Genomic DNA, 20,810 nt, shown 5'->3' on the forward strand with positions numbered 1-20,810 from the left:
TTCTGTGGGCCCTCTGACAACTCAGAAGAGGAAAGAGTCTGAGGAGCCATGGCTGTTGGGGAGGAGTCAGGGCATTACACTGGGGAAATCCCCTGCCTTGATGTCCAGGGTCAAATGTTCTCATGCCCGGGGTCCAAGGAAGTCTGGTTTCCTTGTTGTAGAATCTCAGGATCTCCCACCTGCCCTTGAGTGTTTCTCCTCATCAGAGAGGTGCAAGTCCCTGGACTGTTTGATGCTCTGTCTCCTGAAGCCCAAGGAGAAGGGATGAGCTGGGTCCTCAGAGGCTGTCTCGGCAGGGCAGCTCCCTGACAATCCCCATCTCTGCCTCGGGGCCACACTGGCCAGAGTGGAGTTGACTTGTCTCAGGACGAGACCCGGAGGAGCCCTGACAGTATGAGGCTGAGACGCCATTGTCCGGAGCTCCTGAAAATGCTGACACAGGAGATTTCTCTGTGCCCAAGACTATCTTCAGCCCTTTTTCCTGTTCTCCTTAGGGACCAGAACAACCTCAAATTCTCTCCCTGGCATCTTCTCCCTGCCTGGGGTTCTCTGCCTTATCCTGGGGTCGCTTCTCTTCCTGGTCCTCGTCATCCTGGTGACTCAGCTACTCAGATGGAGAGCAGAGCGCAGAGGTGGGCTGCAGGGGGAACTGGGGACCAGGGAGAGTGTGTGGAGGCAGGAGATGGGGCAGGTATGAGGAGGGGAACCTGGGCCAGGTACTGTTCAGAGTTGTAGACTCCATGTGCTCCGTGCTGAGCTCTAAGGGCTGAGTAGACAGAGGTTCTTAGGACTGGGGTGTGAACTCTCATAAGTCATGGCCTCTTCTGTGAGACCAGAAAGAGTTGGCACTGAGCTGTAATCAGGGTCAGATGAGGGAGAAGGTGCTGACATGGTGCATGGGGTAGGAGATGATGCTGAGGTCCTGGCAGCCCCATGTGAGCGCTAGGGAGATGAAGGTGGGCTGGCTGGATCGGGGTATCTGGGAAAGCTTCTCTGACCTGCTGGGGGATCTCTCAGCCTTATCCAGCTATGAAGATGCTCTTGCTGAAGCTGTGTATGAGGAGCTCGATTACCTTCTGACACAGAAGGAAGGTCTGGGCAGCCCAGGTGAGTGTCTCTGCCCTCCTGGGATCTCTGGTTGTCACCACCCACTGGCTGTGCACATCTTCTCAGCATCTGCAGACCCCATGTGTGCCCCAGGCTCACAGAGACAGCTCCTCCAAAGAGGCAGGATGGCCTCTCAGAGCCCCGTGACCTCCCAGCCTCTGTCTACACTTCAGAATCCAGGCCTGTCCCTTCTCAGCCTTAACACAGGTCCTGTGGGTGTGGGGAGGGTCATGCTGTGTGCTGTGTGATGTTTGGCTCCACATGAGGCTTCCCGTTAGATTTCTCACTGACTAAACTGCTGTATTACACCAGAGATGGTGAGGACAACAGTGACTACAGATCCAGTCCAGGAAATAGAGGTGGACCTGCCTTGGCTGGGCTCTGGGGAGGAGAGTTTCCCTTATAGAGAGGAGATTTAAGGGGAATGGTTTTCTTTTGATGGACCAGAGGCATCCCTTGTGTCCAGATGGGGTTCGTCCTTCTCCTTCTCTGGCTGTTCTGTGATGTGTCACATTGGGACTGGTCTCTCTGTGTACAGAATCACAACAGGCACACAATGTTTTTAAAAAAATAACATCTGTAAAGCACAGTTTGTCAAAGTACTTTAGCAATGCTCAATGGTGGAAGCGTTGCTTTGAGATATGTAGTTTCCACCACAAAATATTGAGATATGTAATATCATGTTTTGGCTATGGACACATCAAAATGAAACGTGGTCTTAGAGAAAAAAAGTCTTTTGAAACAGGGAGTGACTGGTGCCTCTATTCAGAAACTTGGAAACTCTGGGTCAGAAGGTATCTTAGATATTCCCCAGACCAACCCACTTACTGTGGTTTCATCCACTCCCTTGTCTGCTCTTGGAACCCCCAGATCAGATGACTGATGTCCCTGATGAAAATTATGATGATGCTGAAGAAGTACCAGTGCCTGGAACTCCTTCTCCCTCTCAGGGGAATGAGGAGGAAGTGCCCCCAGAGAAGGAGGACGGGGTGAGGTCCTCTCAGACAGGTGAGTGGGGTCAGTTGATCTCCTGCAATCTTTCTATCTGATAAGAGTGAATTTGTGCTCCTCAATGCCCAGCCTCACTAGAGATTCAAAATATAGGTAATCTCATACATTTGGTAGCATTATCTTGACCATATGCCATATTTAATGCTGTCAGACTCCTTGCACGGAGTGAGGAATCACTCTGCTTTTTGGCATTTATGTCTCCATAATGTGACATAAACTTATCACTTTGTATGTGATATACTTGCATAAAGGTTTATAGATTATGGAATTTCCTGGTGGTCCACGGGTTCGGATTCTGCACTTTCACTGCTAGGGCCTAGGTTCAACCCTGGTCAAGGAACTAAGATCCGACAAGCATTATGTCATGGCCAAAAGAGAAACTTATCGATTAATTGAGCATATTTAAAAGAAAGCTAAGCGCTGAAGAATTGATGTTTTTGAACTGTAGTGTTGGAGAAGACTCTTTAGAGAGCCTTGGATGGCAAGGAGATCAACCCAGTCATATTAAAGGAAATCAATCTTGAATATTCATTGGTAGGACTGAGCTGAAGTAGAAGCTCCAATACCTTGGCCACCTGATGTGAAGAACTGACTCCTTAGAAAAGACCCTGATGCTGGGAAAGATTGAAGGCAGGAGGAGAAGGAGATGACAGAGGATGAGGTGGTTGGATGGTATCACCAACTTGATGGATATGAGTTTGAGCAAGCTCTGGGTGTTGGTGATAGACAGGGAAGCCTGGTGTGCCGCAGTCCATGGGATCACAGAGAGTCAGGCATGACTGAGTGACTGAACTGAACTAAACCAAATTCAAAGGTGGAACAAGTGTTTTAATAATATCTTTGCACGGTCACATACATGAAGGCAAACCATTCAGTATCACAGTAATCCAGGTCTATGCCGAATCAGTAATGTTGAAGAAGCTGAAGTTGCCGTTCTATGAAGACCTACATGACCTTTTAGATCTATCACCTAAAAAAGAGGTCCTTTTGATTATAAGGGACTGGAATGCAAAAGTAGGAAATCAAGAGATACCTGGAGTAACAGCCAAATTTGGCCATGGAGTACAAAATGAGGCAAGGCAAAGGCTAATAGAGTTTTGCCAAGAGAACGCACTGGTCATAAAAAACACCCTCTTCCAACAACACAAGAGAGCACTCTACACGTGGACATCATCAGATGGTCAGTACTGAAATCAGGTTAATTATATTCTTTGCAGCCAAAGATGGAGATGCTCTATACTGTCAGCAAAAACAAGACTGGGAGCTGACTATGGCTCAGATCATGAACTCCTTATGTCAAATTCAGACTTAAATTGAAGAAGGTAGAGAAACCCACTAGACCATTCAGGTATGACCTAAATCAATTCCTTATGATTATACAGTGGAAGTGAGAAATAGATTCAGGGGATTACGTCTGATAGGCAGAGTGCCTGATGAATTATGGTCGGAGGTTCGTGACATTGTACAGGAGGCAGGGATCAAGACCATCCCCAAGAAAAAGAAATGCAAAAAGACAAAATGGTTGTCTGAGGAGGCCTTACAAATAGCTGAGAAAAGACGAGAAGTGAAACCAAAGGAGAAAAGGGAAGATATCTCCATTTGAATACAGAGTTCCAAAGAATAGCAAGGAGATATAAGAAAGCCTTCCTCACTGATCAATGCAAAGAAGCAGAGGAAAACAATGGAATGGGAAAGACTAGAGATCTGGTCAAGAAAATTACAGATACCAAGGGAATATTTCATGCAAAGATGGGTACAATAAAGGACAGAAATGATATGGACCTAACAGAAGCAGAAGATATTAAGAAGAGGTGGCAAGAACACACAGAACAACTATACAAAAAAAGTCTTCATGACCCAGATAATCAGATGGTGTGATCACTCACCTAGAGCCAGATATCTTGGAATGTGAAGTCAAGTGGGCCTTAGGAAGCATCACTCTGAACAAAGCTAGTGGAGGTGATGGAATACCGGTTGAGTTCTTTCAAATACTAAAAGACGATGCTGTGAAAGTGCTGCACTCAATATGCCAGCAAATTTGGAAAACTTAGCAGTTTTAATAATATCTTTCCAGGCCATAGGACTGGAAAAGGTCAGTTTTCATTCCAATCCCAAAGAAAGGTGATGCCAAAGAATGTTCAAACTACTGCACAGTTGCACTCTTCTCACACTCTAGCAAAGTAATGCTCAAAATTCTCTAAGCCAGGCTTCAACAAGGCATGAACCATAAAATTCTCAATGTTCAAGCTGGACTTAGAAAAGGCAAAGGAACCAGAGATCAAATTGCCAAAATTCGCTGGATCATGGAAAAGACAAGAGAGTTCCAGAGAAGCATCTATTTCTGCTTTATTAACTATGCCAAAGCCTTTGACTGAGTGTATCACAATAAACTAATATTTCAGTAGCTGCAAGAAGACCCTCATTCTCTAGAAAAGAGTATTTCTCCATCTGAGGGCCTGTGTAGTTTCTGGGGAGGAGATATCTCTGGGTACACCTGTGATACTATTTGTGGACATTTGGGGACAGGAGTCAAGTCAACTAAGAGCAGACTTGGGTTGTGAGTGAGGAATTCAGATTTTTCCTGTCTCCAGTCTCCCTCTAATTGTGAATTTGCATCTATCACCTGTGAACGGAGAACATTTAAATTCCTTTTTATGATTCTTACCGTTGCTGGGCATCTCTTTGGTATTGTGTTGCCTGGAGGCAGGTCTCCCAGAACTCCTGAGCAGAGGTCTCCTGTGATGCAGGATTTCCCCAACACTGAGGCCCAGGAGACCACATGCACTGGATCTGAGAGGACAGCTGGGATCCATCCTCACTGGAACTCATGTGAAATAGCCTGAGCCTCCCTCCCCAACCTGGGCCCCAGGGATGCTTTGTTATAACCACGTGCTTGTCTCCCTTACACCAGAGGGTTCTGTCTCATCTTCATCTCAGTTCTAATCAAACTTCTCTTTTCTACTTCAGGCTCTTTCCTGAACTTCTCCAGAGAGGCAGCTAATCCTGGGGAAGGAGAAGAGAGCTTCTGGCTGCTCCAGGGGAAGAAAGGGGATGCTGGGTATGATGATGTTGAACTCAGTGCCCTGGGAACATCCCCAGTGACTTTCTCGTGATGCTGTATTAAATATGAGATGAAGCCTCAGATATTCTAACTGCCTGTATTTCAGTAGAGTAGTGCTGACCTGTAATTGTGTCATATGAAAATTGCTCAAAATGAAATATTCTTAATAAATTAACTTTTTGCTGTGCTGTTAATTTAGCAAGCTCCATGTCAAACGCTTTTAGAGGATAGTCCTCAAATGCCATCTTTCTCAAAGGAAATGAAAGATGAGTGAGCTGACCTGCTTTCTCACTTGTCCTAGAGGCTAATGAGGGCATGCACACAAGTGTTCCAGGTCACTCTTAAGGATGTAAACTTGGTCTATATTCACATACTTCTTCCTAACAAGATGAACTCATGGAAAAAGAAAACAAAACAAAATAGTTCTAAACACCTCTGAGATGTCACATCACCAGTTTGTAACTTGTTCTTGGACACCAGACTGGGTATGAGTTTCAAAGTGGAAGGTTGGCTGGTGGGAGAGAATGGATAGAGCTTTCCTTATCCTGCCTCAATATTCAGAGGCCAATTAAAACTCTAACTTTACATAACTACCTCTTCCTTTTTCATCTCTCATTTATTCCTTTAGTGGATACAGACACCTCTTTGCTCATCTCCCATGTCTATTTGATTATCCAATCCTTATAAATCCATTCTTTCTTTTCCATCTCTTCCTACCATTTCTTTAGGATGCTGCTATTTCTTGTCTCTCCAAGGATCTCTCCTTATAAGTGAATTATATCAGTTCATATATATCTTCAAGTTGATGGAAGGCAAATTGGTGCTCACCCACACCCTGTATTCAGATGGGACAAGAAGGCAAGAAAGTGGAGACCTAGGCAGAGGGGACCCAGAAGAATAGATGTAGATAGAAAGATAAGAACATTTGGCTATTTATGTTTCAGAGATATGGATGGAAGCATCTGACATGACTGATCTCTTAGAGGAAGAATTTCAGACCAGGGGCTTCTTTGAAAACATCTATTTTTCAGATGTTTCAAGATTGCTTAAACAGTGTCAGACTTTATTTTTTTGGGCTCCAAAATCACTGAAGATGGTGACTGCAGCCATGAAATTAAAAGACGCTTACTCCTTGGAAGGAAAGTTATGACCAACCTAGACAGCATATTCAAAAGCAGAGACATTACTTTGCCAACAAAGGTCCATCTAGTCAAGGCTATGGTTTTGAACTGTGGTGTTGGAGAAGACTCTTGAGAGTCCCTTGGACTGCAAGGAGATCCAACCAGTCCCTCTTAAAGGAGATCAGTCCTGGGTGTTCATTGGAAGGACTGATGCTAAAGCTGAAACTCCAATATTTTGGCCACCTCATGGGAAGAGTTGACTCATTGGAAAAGACCCTGATGCTGGGAATGATTGGGGGCAGGAGGAGAAGGGGACGACAGAGGATGAGATGGCTGGATGAAATCACCGACTTGATGGACATGAGTTTGGGTGAACTCTGGGAGTTGGTGATGGACAGGGAGGCCTGGTGTGCTGTGATTCATGGGGTCACAAAGAGTGGCACACGACTGAGCGACTGAACTGAACTGAAAATGTAATTGTGATCCTGCTGTGACTCCTCAGTGTAGACAGAGCTGGCATGAAGAAGTGACAAAGTAAAGATTACGTTTACACAGCAATACCCCTGCAACCCTCCCTGCCCCCCCACCCCCACCCCCAGCCAATTCCATTGTGGACATGTGGAGAAGCTGCTGAACTAATAAAAAACCTGAGAGTGCTGGCCTGGTTGTGAGCTGGACCCACCCAGTTACTTGGTTGATGACTCGGGATGGTTTCTAGGACTCCAACCTACACTCATGCTTGCAGCCTTCATAGTTCGAGGCTGTGCTTGGGGATGGGAAGATGCCCAGGGCTTCTTCCAGGGCAGCTCACATGGCTATTCACTTGGGAAGTGATGAAATAGAAGACATATGATGAAATAAGGCAGACACACAAAGAAGCTCAGTGAACTCCAAAAAACACAGATAAACAATTAAATTCAGGAAGACAATATAAGAAGAAAATAAGATTTAAAAAAATTTCTCATCATTATTATTATTTTTAATTTTCGGTTGCATGAGTCTTTGTTGCTGCACATGGGCTTTCTCCAAATGCAGCAAGCAGGCACTACTCTTTTTTGTGGGCAGCAGGTTTCTCTATGCATGGGCTTCTCTTATTGTGAACAGGTTCTAGGCACCCAGGCTTCCGGGGTTGCAGCATCACCTCCTATTTGTGATTTGTGGGTCCTAGAGCTCAGGCCCAGTAATTATTGAGCTAGGGCTCAGTAATTGTTGAGCTAGGGTGTTACTTCACAGAATAAATTCAGATTTTTTTTTAACAGAGATAGAAATCATAAAAAAGGAAGTAAACAGGGAGTTTTGCTGATGGTTTAGTGGTTAGGATTTGATGCATTTGCTGCTGTTGTCTGGATTCAATCCCAGTAGGGGAACTGAGGTCCCTCAAGCTTTGCAGTGAGGCAAAGAGAATAACACAAGGAAGAAAACAGAAAAATGAACCAAACAGAGATTCAGTTGCTTAAGATTCAGTTCAGTTCAGTGGTTCAGTTGTGTCCGACTCTTTGCGACCCCAGGGACTGCAGCACGCCAGGCTTCCCTGTCCATCACCAACTCCTAGAGCTTGCCCAAACTCATGTCCATTGAGTCAGTGATGCCATCATCAAACAGTTTCATCTCCTGTCATTCCCCTTTCCTCCTGCCCCGAATCTTTCGCAACCTTAGGGTCTTTACTAATGAGTTCTTCACATCAGTTCTTCACATCAGGTTGTCAAAATATTGGAGTTTCAGCTTCAGCATCAGTCATTCCAATGAATACTCAGGACTGATTTCCTTTAGGATGGACTGGTTGGATCAGTTGCTTAAGACTACAATGAGAGGAGGAGCTAAGATGGCGGAAGAGTAGGACGGGGAGAACACTTTCTCCCCCACAAATTCATCAAAAGAACATTTAAACGCCGAGTTAATTCCAGAAAACAACTTCTGAATGCCGGCAGAGGACATCAGGCACCCAGAAAAGCAACCCAAGTCTTCGAAAGGAGGTAGGAAAAAATATAAAAGACAAAAAAAGAGACAAAAGAGGTAGGGACAGAGTTCCATCCTGGGAAGGGAGTCTTAAAAAGAGAGAAGTTTCCAAACACCAGGAAACCTTCTCACTGCCGAATCTGTGCCGAGCCTTGGAAGCACAGAGTGCAACATAACAGGGAGGAAAAATAAATAAACAATTAAAACCCGCACGTTGTGAGCCCTACAGTAACTCCCCCAGCGAAGAAGCAGCACAGATGCCTGCATCCGCCATTAGCAAGCGGGGGCTGGGCAGGGAGGCGCGGCGCGGGCTGCATCGCAAGGATCTGGCCTGAATACCCCGAGCGCTATCTGAGCGAAATAATTTGGGCTAGCAAACCAGACTGCGGGATATCTACCATGCGAAAAGCCAGCCCTAACCTAAGACACCACCAGGCCGCCGGCGGCAGACCATCCCCCTCCGGTGATAGGCAGCCAGAGCCGGAAGGGGACAATCGCAGCCCCAGAGAGACATTATCTATAAAACTGTAAGCAGGCTTCTTTGCTAACTAAAACTTCTTGGGGGTCTGGACGGTTAACATCTGCCTGAGAAGGTGCGCCAGTGCACACCTAGATAACCGAGCGGCGGGGAGGCGATAAGTCGCAACAATCGCGCGCGCCAAACACCTCATCACCTGAGCTGCTCGGATCTGGGAAGGGCACAAAACGCAGGCCCAACCGAGAGTCTGCACCTCTGAGGACTACCCGAGTGCCTGAACCTGAGTGGCTTGGACCTGGCAAGTACAGGCAGCCCAGGGCCAGCCACGGATGGTTCCTGATGGAGCAACCTAGAGCCTGAGCAGTGTGGGCAGGGAGGCTACACGCACCGTGAACGGGGGGCAGACCCAGTGTGGCTGAGGCACTGCGAGCACATGCCAGTGTTATTTGTTTGCAGCATCCCTCCCTACCTCCCCTCAGCGCGACTGAACAAGTGAGCCTAAAATTAAAAAAAAAAAGTGTCCTCCACCGTCCCCTTTGTGTCAGGGCGGAAACCAGACACTGAAGAGAACAGCAAACAGAAGAAGCTATAAGAGAGGGAACCAACTTGGAAGCTACAGGCAATAGATTAAAACCCTGTGGTTAGTGCCAACTACATAGGAAGGGGCCTATAGATCTTGAGAAATATGTCAGACCAAGGAACTAGCCAAAAGTGAACTGAACCTGCAATACTCACAACAAAACCGGAGAAAGTCCTAGATATATTTTTACTATTTTTACGATCATTCTTTCTGTCTTTTTATTTTATTTTTTTAATTAAAAAAATTTTAAGTCCTCTATTATTCCTTTAATTTTCACTTTTATAACCGATTACTTTGCAAAAAAAAAGTCCCTTTTTTTTTTAAAAGCAAACTTCATATATATATTTTTTATAATTTTTTTGACCTTGTTTTTTTTTTTTTTTTTCCTTCTTTTCTTTAACATTGTACTTTTGAAATTCCAAACTCTACTCTGGATTTTCAATTTTAGCTTTTTGGTATTTGTTATAAATTTTGTACCTATAGTTTTTTTTATAATTTCTGTGACCCTTTTTTCTTTTTTCTTTTTCGTTTTCTCTGTTTATTTCTCTTCTTCTTTTAAATAACATTGTTTATCTGAAATTCCAAACTCTACTCTAGATTTTTAATTTGTGCTTTTTGGTATTTGTTATCAATTTTGTACCTGTATTTTCTTTATAATTTATGTGACTTTGTTCTTGTATTTTTTTTTTTTTCTCTCTCTCTTTCTTTTTCTTCTTCTTTTTTTAACATTGTATTTTTGAAATTCCAAAGTCTACTCTAGATTTTTAACTTTGCTTTTTAGGTATTAGCTGTCAATTTTGTACCTATATTTTCTTTATAATTTTCATGACCTTGTTTGTTTTTGTTTGTTCGTTTTTTCTCTCTTTCTTTCCTTCTTCTTTTCTTTAACATTGTATTTTTGAAATTACAAACTCTACTCTAGATTTTTAATTTTTGCTTTTATGTATTTGTTACCAATTTGGTACCTTTAAGAACCCAATCTTCAGTACCCATTTTTCACTAGGGAGCGAGATTACTGGCTTAACTGCTCTCTCTCCCTTTGGACTCTCCTTTTTCTCCACCAGGTCGCCTGTGTCTCCTCCCTAACCCCTCTCTACTCTACCCAACTCTGTGAATTTCTGTGTGTTCCAGACGGTGGAGAACACGAAGGAAACTGATTACTGGCTGGATCTGTCTCCCTCCTTTTCATTCCCCCCTTATATCCGCCTGGCCACCTCTGTCACCTTCCTCCTTCTTCTCTTCTCTGTATAACTCCATGAACAACTCTGAGTGGTCCAGTTGTGGAGTGCACATAAGGAAGAGATTACTGGATAGCCCACTCTCTCCTCTATTGATTCCACCTCATCTCACTCAGGTCACCTCTAACTCCCCCCTCCCTCTTCTCTTCTCCATATAACCCTGCAAACCTCTCTGGGTGACACTCACGGTAGAGAAACTTTTCATCTTTAACGTAGATGTTTTATCAATGGTGCTGTATAGAAGGAGAAGCTCTGAAACTACTGTAAAAATAAGACCGATAACTGGAAGCAGGAGGCTTAAGTCCAAATCCTGACTCCAGGGAGCTCCTGACTCCAAGGAACATTAATTGACAGGAGCTCATCAAATGCCTCCATACCTGCACTGAAACCAAGCATCACACAAGGGCCAACAAGTTTCAGGGCAAGACATACCAAACAAGTTCTCCAGCAACAAGGAACACAACCCTGAGCTCCAAGATACAGGCAGCCCAAAGTCACCCCAAAACCATAGACATCCCATAACTCATTACTGGACATTTCATTGCACTCCAGAGAGAAGAAATACAGCTCCGCCCACCAGAACACCGACACAAGCTTCCCTAAACAAGAAACCTTGACAAGCCACCTGTACAAACCCACACAGAGCAAGGAAACACCACAATAAAGAGAACTCCACAAACTGCCAGAATACAGAAAGGACACCCCAAACTCAGCAATTTAAACAAGATACAGAGACAGAGGAATACCCAGCAGATAAAGGAACAGGATAAATGCCCACCAAACCAAACAAAAGAGGAAGAGATAGGGAATCTACCTGATAAACAATTCCAAATAATGATAGTGAAATTGATCCAAAATCTTGAAATCAAAATGGAATCACAGATAAATAGCTTGGAGACAAAGACTGAGAAGATGCAAGAAAGGTTTAACAAGGGCCTAGAAGAAATAAAAGAGAGTCAATATATAATGAATAATGCAATAAATGAAATCAAAAACACTCTGGAGGCAACAAATAGTAGAATAACAGAGGCAGAAGATAGGTTAAGTGAGATAAAAGATAGAATGGTAGAAATAAATGAATCAGAGAGGATAAAAGAAAAACGAATTAAAAGAAATGAGGACAATCTCAGAGACCTCCAAGACAATATTAAACACTACAACATTCGAATTATAGGGGTCCCAGAAGAAGAAGACAAAAAGAAAGACCATGAGAAAATATTTGAAGAGATAATAGTTGAAAACTTCCCTAAAATGGGGAAGGAAATAATCACCCAAGTCCAAGAAACCCAGAGAGTCCCGAACAGGATAAACCCAAGGCGAAACACCCCAAGACACATATTAATCAAATTAACAAAGATCAAACACAAAGAACAAGTATTAAAAGCAGCAAGGGAAAAACAACAAATAACACACAAGGGAATTCCCATAAGGAGAACAGCTGATCTTTCAATAGAAACTCAAGCCAGGAGGGAATGGCAAGACATACTTAAAGTGATGAAAGAAAATAACCTACAGCCTAGATTATTGTACCCAGCAAGGATCTTATTCAAATATGAAGGAGAAATCAAAAGCTTTTCAGACAAGCAAAAGCTGAGAGAATTCAGCACCACCAAGCCAGCTCTCCAACAAATATTAGAGGATATTCTCTAGACAGGAAACACAAAAATGGTGTATAAAATCGAACCCAAAACAATAAAATAAATGGCAACAGGATCAGACTTACCAGTAATTACCTTAAACATAAATGGGTTGAATGCCCCAACCAAAAGACAAAGACTGGCTGAATGGATACAAAAACAAGACCCCTACATATGTTGTCTACAAGAGACCCACCTCAAAACAGGGGACACATACAGACTGAAAGTGAAGGGCTGGAAAAAGATTTTCCATGCACATAGGGACCAAAAGAAAGCAGGAGTAGCAATACTTATATCAGATAAAATAGACTTAAAAACAAAGGCTGTGAAAAGAGACAAAGATGGTCACTACATAATGATCAAAGGATCAATCCAAGAAGAAGATATAACAATTAAAATATATATGCACCCAACACGGGAGCGCCACAATATGTAAGACAAATGCTAACAAGTATGAAAGGAGAAATTAACAATAACACAATAATAGTGGGAGACTTTAATACCCCACTCACACCTATGGATAGATCAACTAAACAGAAAATTAACAAGGAAACACAAACTTTAAACGATACAATAGACCAGTTAGACCTAATTGATATCTATACGACATTTCATCACAAAACAATGAATTTCACCTTTTTCTCAAGCACACATGGAACCTTCTCCAGGATAGATCACATCCTGGGCCATAAATCTAGCCTTGGTAAATTCAAAAAAATTGAAATCATTCCAAGCATCTTTTCTGACCACAATGCAGTAAGATTAGATCTCAATTACAGGAGAAAAACTATTAAAAATTCCAACATATGGAGGCTGAACAACACGCTGCTGAATAACCAACAAATCACAGAAGAAATCAAAAAAGAAATCAAAATTTGCGTAGAAATGAATGAAAATCAAAACACGACAACCCAAAACCTATGGGACACTTTAAAAGCAGTCCTAAGGGGAAAGTTCATAGCAATACAGGCATACCTCAAGAAACAAGATAAAACTCAAATAAATAACCTAACCCTACACCTAAAGCAACTAGAAAAGGAAGAAATGGAGAACCACAGGGTCAGTATAAGGAAAGAAATCTTAAAAATTAGGGCAGAAATAAATGCAAAAGAAACAAAAGAGACCATAGCAAAACTCAACAAAGCCAAAAGCTGGTTCTTTGAAAGGATAAATAAAATTGACAAACCATTAGCCAGACTCATCAAGAAACAAAGGGAGAAAAATCAAATCAATAAAATTAGAAATGAAAATGGAGAGATCACAACAGAAAACACAGAAATACAAAGGATCATAAGAGACTACTATCAACAATTTTATGCCAATAAAATGGACAGCGTGGAAGAAATGGACAAATTCTTAGAAAAGTACAACTTTCCAAAACTCGACCAGGAAGAAATAGAAAATCTTAACAGACCCATCACAAGCACGGAAATTGAAACTGTGATCAAAAATCTTCCAGCAAACAAAAGCCCAGGTCCAAGCAGCTTCACAGCTAAATTCTACCAAAAATTTAGAGAAGAGTGAACACCTATCCTGCTCAAACTCTTCCAGAAAATTGCAGAGGAAGGTAACCTTCCAAACTCATTCTATGACGCCACTATCACTCTAATACCAAAACCTGACACAGATCCCACAAAAAAAGAAAACTACAGACCAATATCACTGATGAACATAGATGCAAAAATCATTAACAAAATTCTAGCAATCAGAATCCAACAACACATTAAAAAGATCATACACCATGACCAAGTGGGCTTTATCCCAGGGATGCAAGGATTCTTCAATATCTGCAAATCAATCAATGTAATACACCACATTAACAAATTGACAAATAAAAACCGTATGATTATCTCAATAGATGCAGAGAAAGCCTTTGACAAAATTCAACATCCATTTATGATAAAAACTCTCCAGAAAGCAGGAATAGAAGGAACATACCTCAACATAGTAAAAGCTATATATGAGAAACACACAGCAAACATTATCCTCAATGGTGAAAAACTGAAAGCATTTCCTCTAAAGTCAGGAACAAGACAAGGGTGCCCACTTTCACCATTACTATTCAACATAGTTTTGGAAGTTTTGGCCACAGCAATCAGAGCAGAAAAAGAAATAAAAGGAATCCAAATTGGAAAAGAAGAAGTAAATCTCTCACTATTTGCAGATGACATGATCCTCTACATAGAAAACCCTAAAGACTCCACCAGAAAACTACTAGAACTAATCAATGATTATAGTAAAGTTGCAGGATATAAAATCAACACACAGAAATCCCTGGCATCCCTATACACTAATAATGAGAAAACAGAAAGAGAAATTAAGGAAACAATTCCATTCACCATTGCAGTGGAAAGAATAAAATACTTAGGAATATACCTACCTAAAGAAACTAAAAACCTATATATAGAAAACTATAAAACACTGGTGAAAGAAATCAAAGAGGACACTAATAGAAGGAGAAATATACCATGTTCATGGATTGGAGGAATCAATATAGTGAAAATGAATATACTACCCAAAACAATTTATAGATTCAATGCAATCCCTATCAAGCTTCCAACAGTATTCTTCACAGAGCTAGAACAAATAATTTCACAATTTGTATGGAAATACAAAAAAGCTCGAATAGCCAAAGCTATCTTGAGAAAGAAGAATGGAACTGGAGGAATCAACCTACCTGACTTCAGGCTCTATTACAAAGCCACAGTTATCAAGACAGTATGGTACTGGCACAAAGACAGAAATATTGATCAATGGAACAAAATAGAAAGCCCAGAGATAAATCCACGCACCTATTGTCACCTTATCTTTGACAAAGGAGGCAAGAATATACAATGGATTAAAGACAATCTCTTTAACAAGTGGTGCTGGGAAAACTGGTCAACCACTTATAAAAGAATGAAACTAGAACACTTTCTAACACCATACACAAAAATAAACTCAAAGTGGATTAAAGATCTCAATGTAAGACCAGAAACTATAAAACTCCTAGAGGAGAACATAGGCAAAACAGTCTCTGACATACATCACAGCAGGATCCTCTATGACCCACCTCCCAGAATATTGGAAATAAAAGCAAAAATAAACAAATGGGACCTAATTAAACTTAAAAGCTTCTGCACAACAAAGGAAACTATTAGCAAGGTGAAAAGACAGCCTTCAGAATGGGAGAAAATAATAGCAAATGAAGCAACTGACAAACAACTAATCTCAAAAATATACAAGCAACTCCTACAGCTCAACTCCAGAAAAATAAATGACCCAATCAAAAAATGGGCCAAAGAACTAAATAGACATTTCTCCAAAGAAGACATACAGATGGCTAGCAAACACATGAAAAGATGCTCAACATCAGTCATTATCAGAGAAATGCAAATCAAAACCACCCTGAGGTACCATTTCACGCCAGTCAGAATGGCTGCGATCCAAAAGTCTACAAGCAATAAATGGTGGAGAGGGTATGGAGAAAAGGGAACCCTCTTACACTGTTGGTGGGAATGCAAACTAGTACAGCCACTATGGAGAACAGTGTGGAGATTCCTTAAAAAACTGGAACTAGAACTGCCTTATGATCCAGCAATCCCACTGCTGGGCATACACACTGAGGAAACCAGAAGGGAAAGAGACACATGTACCCCAATGTTCATCGCAGCACTGTTTTTAATAGCCAGGACATGGAAGCAACCTAGATGCCCATCAGCAGATGAATGGATAAGAAAGCAGTGGTACATATACACAATGGAGTATTACTCAGCCATTAAAAAGAATACATTTGAATGAGTTCTAATGAGGTGGATGAAACTGGAGCCTATTATACAGAGTGAAGTAAGCCAGAAAGAAAAACACCAATACAGTATACTAACACATATATATGGAATTTAGAAAGATGGTAACAATAACTCTGTGTATGAGACAGCAAAAGAGACACTGATGTATAGGTCAGTCTTATGGACTCTGTGTGAGAGGGAGAGGGTGGGGAGATTTGGGAGAATGGCATTGAAACATGGGTAATATCATGTATGAGATGAGTCGCCAGTCCAGGTTCGATGCACGATGCTGGATGCTTGGGGCTGATGCACTGGGACGGCCCAGGGGGAGGGTATGGGGAGGGAGGAGGGGGGGAGGGAGGAGGGAGGAGTGAGGAGGGTTCAGGATGGGGAGCACGGGTATACCTGTGGCGGATTCATTTTGATATTTGCCAAAACTAATACAATTTGTAAAGTTTAAGAATAAAATTAAACTAAAAAAAAATTAAATTAAATTAAAGAAAGAAAAGAAAAGAAAGAAAGAAAAAAAAAAGACTACAATGAATGGAATGCAACAAAATGAAAAATTGTTGATGCTACCTAAAGCATCAACAACAGCAGAAGACTCTGTAACTTAGAAGACAGGGCCATTGAGATTACCCAGCCAGGGAACAAAGAAAAAGAGGAATGAAAAAGAGTGAAAGAACCTGTGTGAACTATGGGGTAACATTCACAGAAACAACCTGCACATTATTGGAGTCCAGGAAGGACAAGAGAGGGAGAAAGGGACACAGATTGTACTTAAAGAAATAATACCAGATAAGTCCCAAATCTGATGAGATTTAGACATCCAAGTTCATGTAGCTAATAGGTCACTCCTCAGAGTTCATTCAAAATGATCATCCCCAAGACACATTTCTTGTAATCAAGAAGAAGAGAGAATTTTATAGGCAACAAGAGAAAAGTAAATGCTCACAAAAAAGAAATTTCCTTAAAAATATCAGTGGACTTTTTAGTAGAAAACTGACTGTCCAGGAGAGAAAGGATGATATATTCAAACTTTAGAAAAAAAAAAAAGCCTACCACCACAAATACTTTTCTCAGGAAGGTTGTTTTTCATAAATGAAGATGATATAAAGACTTTCCCAAACAAACAACAGTTGAGGGATTTACCAACATTAGGCTTGTCTTACAAGATTGCTGAGAGGAGTTCCTCAAACTAAATGAAGGATGCTAATTTTTATATGAAAGAAGTGAAAATATGCATTTCACTTATGCATGCAACAGACTTGTAAATGTAAATACTGAATCCAATTCAGCATCCTCTGACACTGTAATATGGTAGTGTGCTAATCAATTAGCTTTAGTCTAAAGAAAGTATTAAAATAGCTATAGAGAAAAATATTTTGTTAGTGGATATACAATATCAGATCAGATCAGATCAGATCAGTCGCTCAGTCGTGTCCGACTCTTTGCGACCCCATGAATTGCAGCACGCCAGGCCTCCCTGTCCATCACCAACTCCCGGAGTTCACTGAGATTCACATCCATCGAGTCAGTGATGCCATCCAGCCATCTCATCCTCTGTCGTCCCCTTCTCCTCCTGCCCCCAGTCCCTCCCAGCATCAGAGTCTTTTCCAATGAGTCAACTCTTCGCATGAGGTGGCCAAAGTACTGGAGTTTCAGCTTTAGCATCATTCCTTCCAAAGAAATCCCAGGGCTGAGCTGCTTCGGAATGGACTGTTTGGATCTCCTTGCAGTCCAAGGGACTCTCAAGAGTCTTCTCCAACACCACAGTTCAAAAGTATCAATTCTTTGGCGCTCAGCCTTCTTCACAGTCCAACTCTCACATCCATACATGACCACAGGAAAAACCATAGCCTTGACTAGACGAACCTTTGTTGGTAAAGTAATGTCTCTGCTTTTGAATATGCTATCTAGATTGGTCATAACTTTCCTTCCAAGGAGTAAACGTCTTTTAATTTCATGGCTGCAGTCACCATCTGCAGTGATTTTGAAGCCCCCCAAAATAAACTCTGACACTGTTTCCACTGTTTACCCATCTGTTTCCCATGAAGTGGTGGGACCAGATGCCGTGGTCTTCATTTTCTGAATATTAAGCTTTAAGCCAACTTTTTCACTCTCCACTTTCACTTTCATCAAGAGGCTTTTGAGTTCCTCTTCACTTTTTGCCATAAGGGTGGTGTCATCTGCATATCTGAGGTTATTGATATTTCTCCTGGCAATCTTGATTCCAGTTTGTGTTTCTTCCAGTCCAGGGTTTCTCATGATGTACTCTGTATATAAGTTAAATAAACAGGGTGACAATATACAGCCTTGAGGTACTCCTTTTCCTATTTGGAACCAGTCTGTTGTTCCATGTCCATTTCTAACTGTTGCTTCCTGACCTGCATGCAAATTTCTCAAGAGGCAGATCGGCAGATCAAGTGGTCTGGTATTCCCATCTCTTTCAGAATTTTCCACAGTTTATTGTGATCCACACAGTCAAAGGCTTTGGCATAGTCAATAAAGCAGAAATTGATGTTTTTCTGGAACTCTCTTGCTTTTTCTATGATCCAGCGGATGTTGGCAATTTGATCTCTGGTTCCTCTGCCTTTTCTAAAACCAGCTTGAACATCAGGAAGTTCACGGTTCATGTATTGCTGAAGCCTGGCTTGGAGAATTTTGAGCATTACTTTACTAGCGTGTGAGATGAGTGCAATTGTGCAGTAGTTTGAGCATTCTTTGGCATTGCCTTTCTTTGGGATTGGAATGAAAACTGACCTTTTCCAGTCCTGTGGTAGAGAGAGGTAAATTGTGACATCCAAAACAAAATGCGTAGAAGGGGATAAAAAGGTAGAGCTTTTGCATGTCATTGGAATTAATTTGTTATCAGTGTAGTATTTACTGTTGTCCCTCTAAGATGTTTTATGTGAGCCATGTGGCAACAGAAATGTAAAAATCTACAGTAGATTCACAAAAAGTAACAAGAAGGGACTCAAAGAGCAACAGTATCCAAAATTATCAGTTCACAGTTCTAACTGTTGTGCACAACAGTTGAGTTGTCCTGGTCTCCACATCATCTTTCAAGATCAGCTGAAGAGGACTCTCCTTCGAAAAGTGAAACACTAATTAAGCTGTCTGTTATTTTAAGCCAAAGAAGTCTTTTGGCACCTTATCTCCTTCCTTATGTCATATTGATGGTGCAGCTGTACTTTTTTAATCGCAGATTTTCTTCCTGTGATATTGCTATGTGGTTTTAATGAAAAAACTGTCAATGATAAACCATATGAATATCCTGTCTCCTCAGTTGTGTTTGATTAAGACTTATTAAGAAGCCACATGTAGGTACTTTGTGGTTTGCCTTGTGTATCCTTAGAGATAGAGATTTGCAGTGTTCGTTGTGACATATTTGTTGGTGATAGCTGCTTGTTTTTGAAAATCAAATTCTGCCTTGCTAATTGCCATAAAGATTTGCCTTTAAAACAAAAATATTAGCTAAATGATGTTCTCAGAAACGTTTCTTTATATTTAAGACAACTTATCTTCAATATTTAGTACAGTGCCATTCAGCCATTCAATAAATATTAGCTGAGCATCTGTGAAGTTATAGAGAGGGGAAATATAGAGCTTATACACAGGCATAGGCCTCACTCCAATCCTGGGCCCTGGCAAGGCCTCAGACAATGCCTGAAGACTGCAGGAGCCTTGGTTAGCATGCCCAGATTGGGAAGCATTCGATGACAAGAAAAAGAGATCTGTTCACAGAGTCTTTCATGTTAAAGGAGGAACATATTTTGCTGTATTTCCAGTGTTCTGAGGCTGGTCTGCGGGCAGAACTCATCTGCACCAAAGCTCCACATGGAATAGAGCCTCAGTTCATAGACTTTGAGTCTGAGCAATCACTCAGGCTTTGAACTCTGAGTGCCACCCCAGAGGCACTAACCTTAGGTTGCAGTGGTTTAAGAATCACCACCCACAAGAACTCAATAGCTCTGCAGTTGGTAATTACATCAGCTCTGAGCAGAGGTGGGTTAATCGTGAAGTTGATGAAACGTGTTCTTCAGAGCCTCTCCTTGCACCAGCCCCTTCCAAATCCTGAGGGGAGCCCCAGGGCTGTGGTTGAAGCAGAGAGGACTCTATGATCCTTGCCCCCTCACCGTGTCTTCTGCCTGCCTTTTGCCTGTGGAAAACTTTAGTCAAAGAATACGTTTAATTGGAGAAGTGAGAAACGTGGAAACAAAGGAAAACAGTCAGAGGAGACTAAGTATTAATAATGTAGTCATTAAGCACAGTCAAGGACCTTTAGTTCTTTCTCAAGGGTTATAGATGATATTCTGAGCCATGTCCTGTGAGCTGTCTTATAGACACAAAACACCAGGCGGAGCAGTGAACTACATGATGACCACACTGTATCCAGGACTTGAGCATCCAGAATTCTGAGAACTGACCACAAAGACATGGGAACAAGTACACCCAGGCACTAAAGATCAACTGTACCTAAAACAACCAGTGGATGTTTTGGATGGCATCACTGACTCAATGGACATGAGTTTGAGCAAGTTCCAGGAGTTAGTGATGGACAGGGAAGCCTGGTGTGCTGCAGCCCATGGGGTTGCAAAGAGTCGGACTCGACTGAGCGACTGAACTGAACTGAAAACCACCAAGATGATGCTAATCAGACCACTGATGACCAATTTGAAGATGATTGTTAGAGATGAGTGTGCTGTTTCTGCATATAACCTCCCCCCACCCCGGCTCTGTCTATAGAAGCTCTCACCCTCTTGTCATGGGGTGGGCGGAGTCAGCCCTTGTACACATGTCCACCACCATCCCCGCCAGTTGCTGGCATCTGGAATAAAACAAACTTTCCTT

The 20,810-nt window shown here is 41.9% G+C and overlaps 2 protein-coding genes across 2 annotated transcripts in view; one reads left to right on the forward strand and one right to left on the reverse strand.

Annotated features, from left to right (window-relative positions):
* Positions 1-5,388, forward strand: part of LOC109558317 (antigen WC1.1-like) — a 62,906-nt gene extending 57,518 nt beyond the window's left edge. Inside the window, 4 exon segments of the mRNA XM_070788643.1 lie at positions 495-632; positions 1,018-1,107; positions 1,978-2,115; positions 5,086-5,388. Coding sequence (XP_070644744.1) covers positions 495-632; positions 1,018-1,107; positions 1,978-2,115; positions 5,086-5,231 — 512 coding nt within the window. The 3' untranslated portion in view covers positions 5,232-5,388.
* LOC139182962 (antigen WC1.1-like) overlaps positions 1-20,810 on the reverse strand; it is a gene marked incomplete in the record, with an annotated part of 771,738 nt that overhangs the window by 439,462 nt on the left and 311,466 nt on the right.

The sequence above is a fragment of the Bos indicus genome, chromosome 5, assembly GCF_029378745.1.
Source record: "Bos indicus isolate NIAB-ARS_2022 breed Sahiwal x Tharparkar chromosome 5, NIAB-ARS_B.indTharparkar_mat_pri_1.0, whole genome shotgun sequence".
Lineage (NCBI taxonomy): Eukaryota > Metazoa > Chordata > Mammalia > Artiodactyla > Bovidae > Bos > Bos indicus.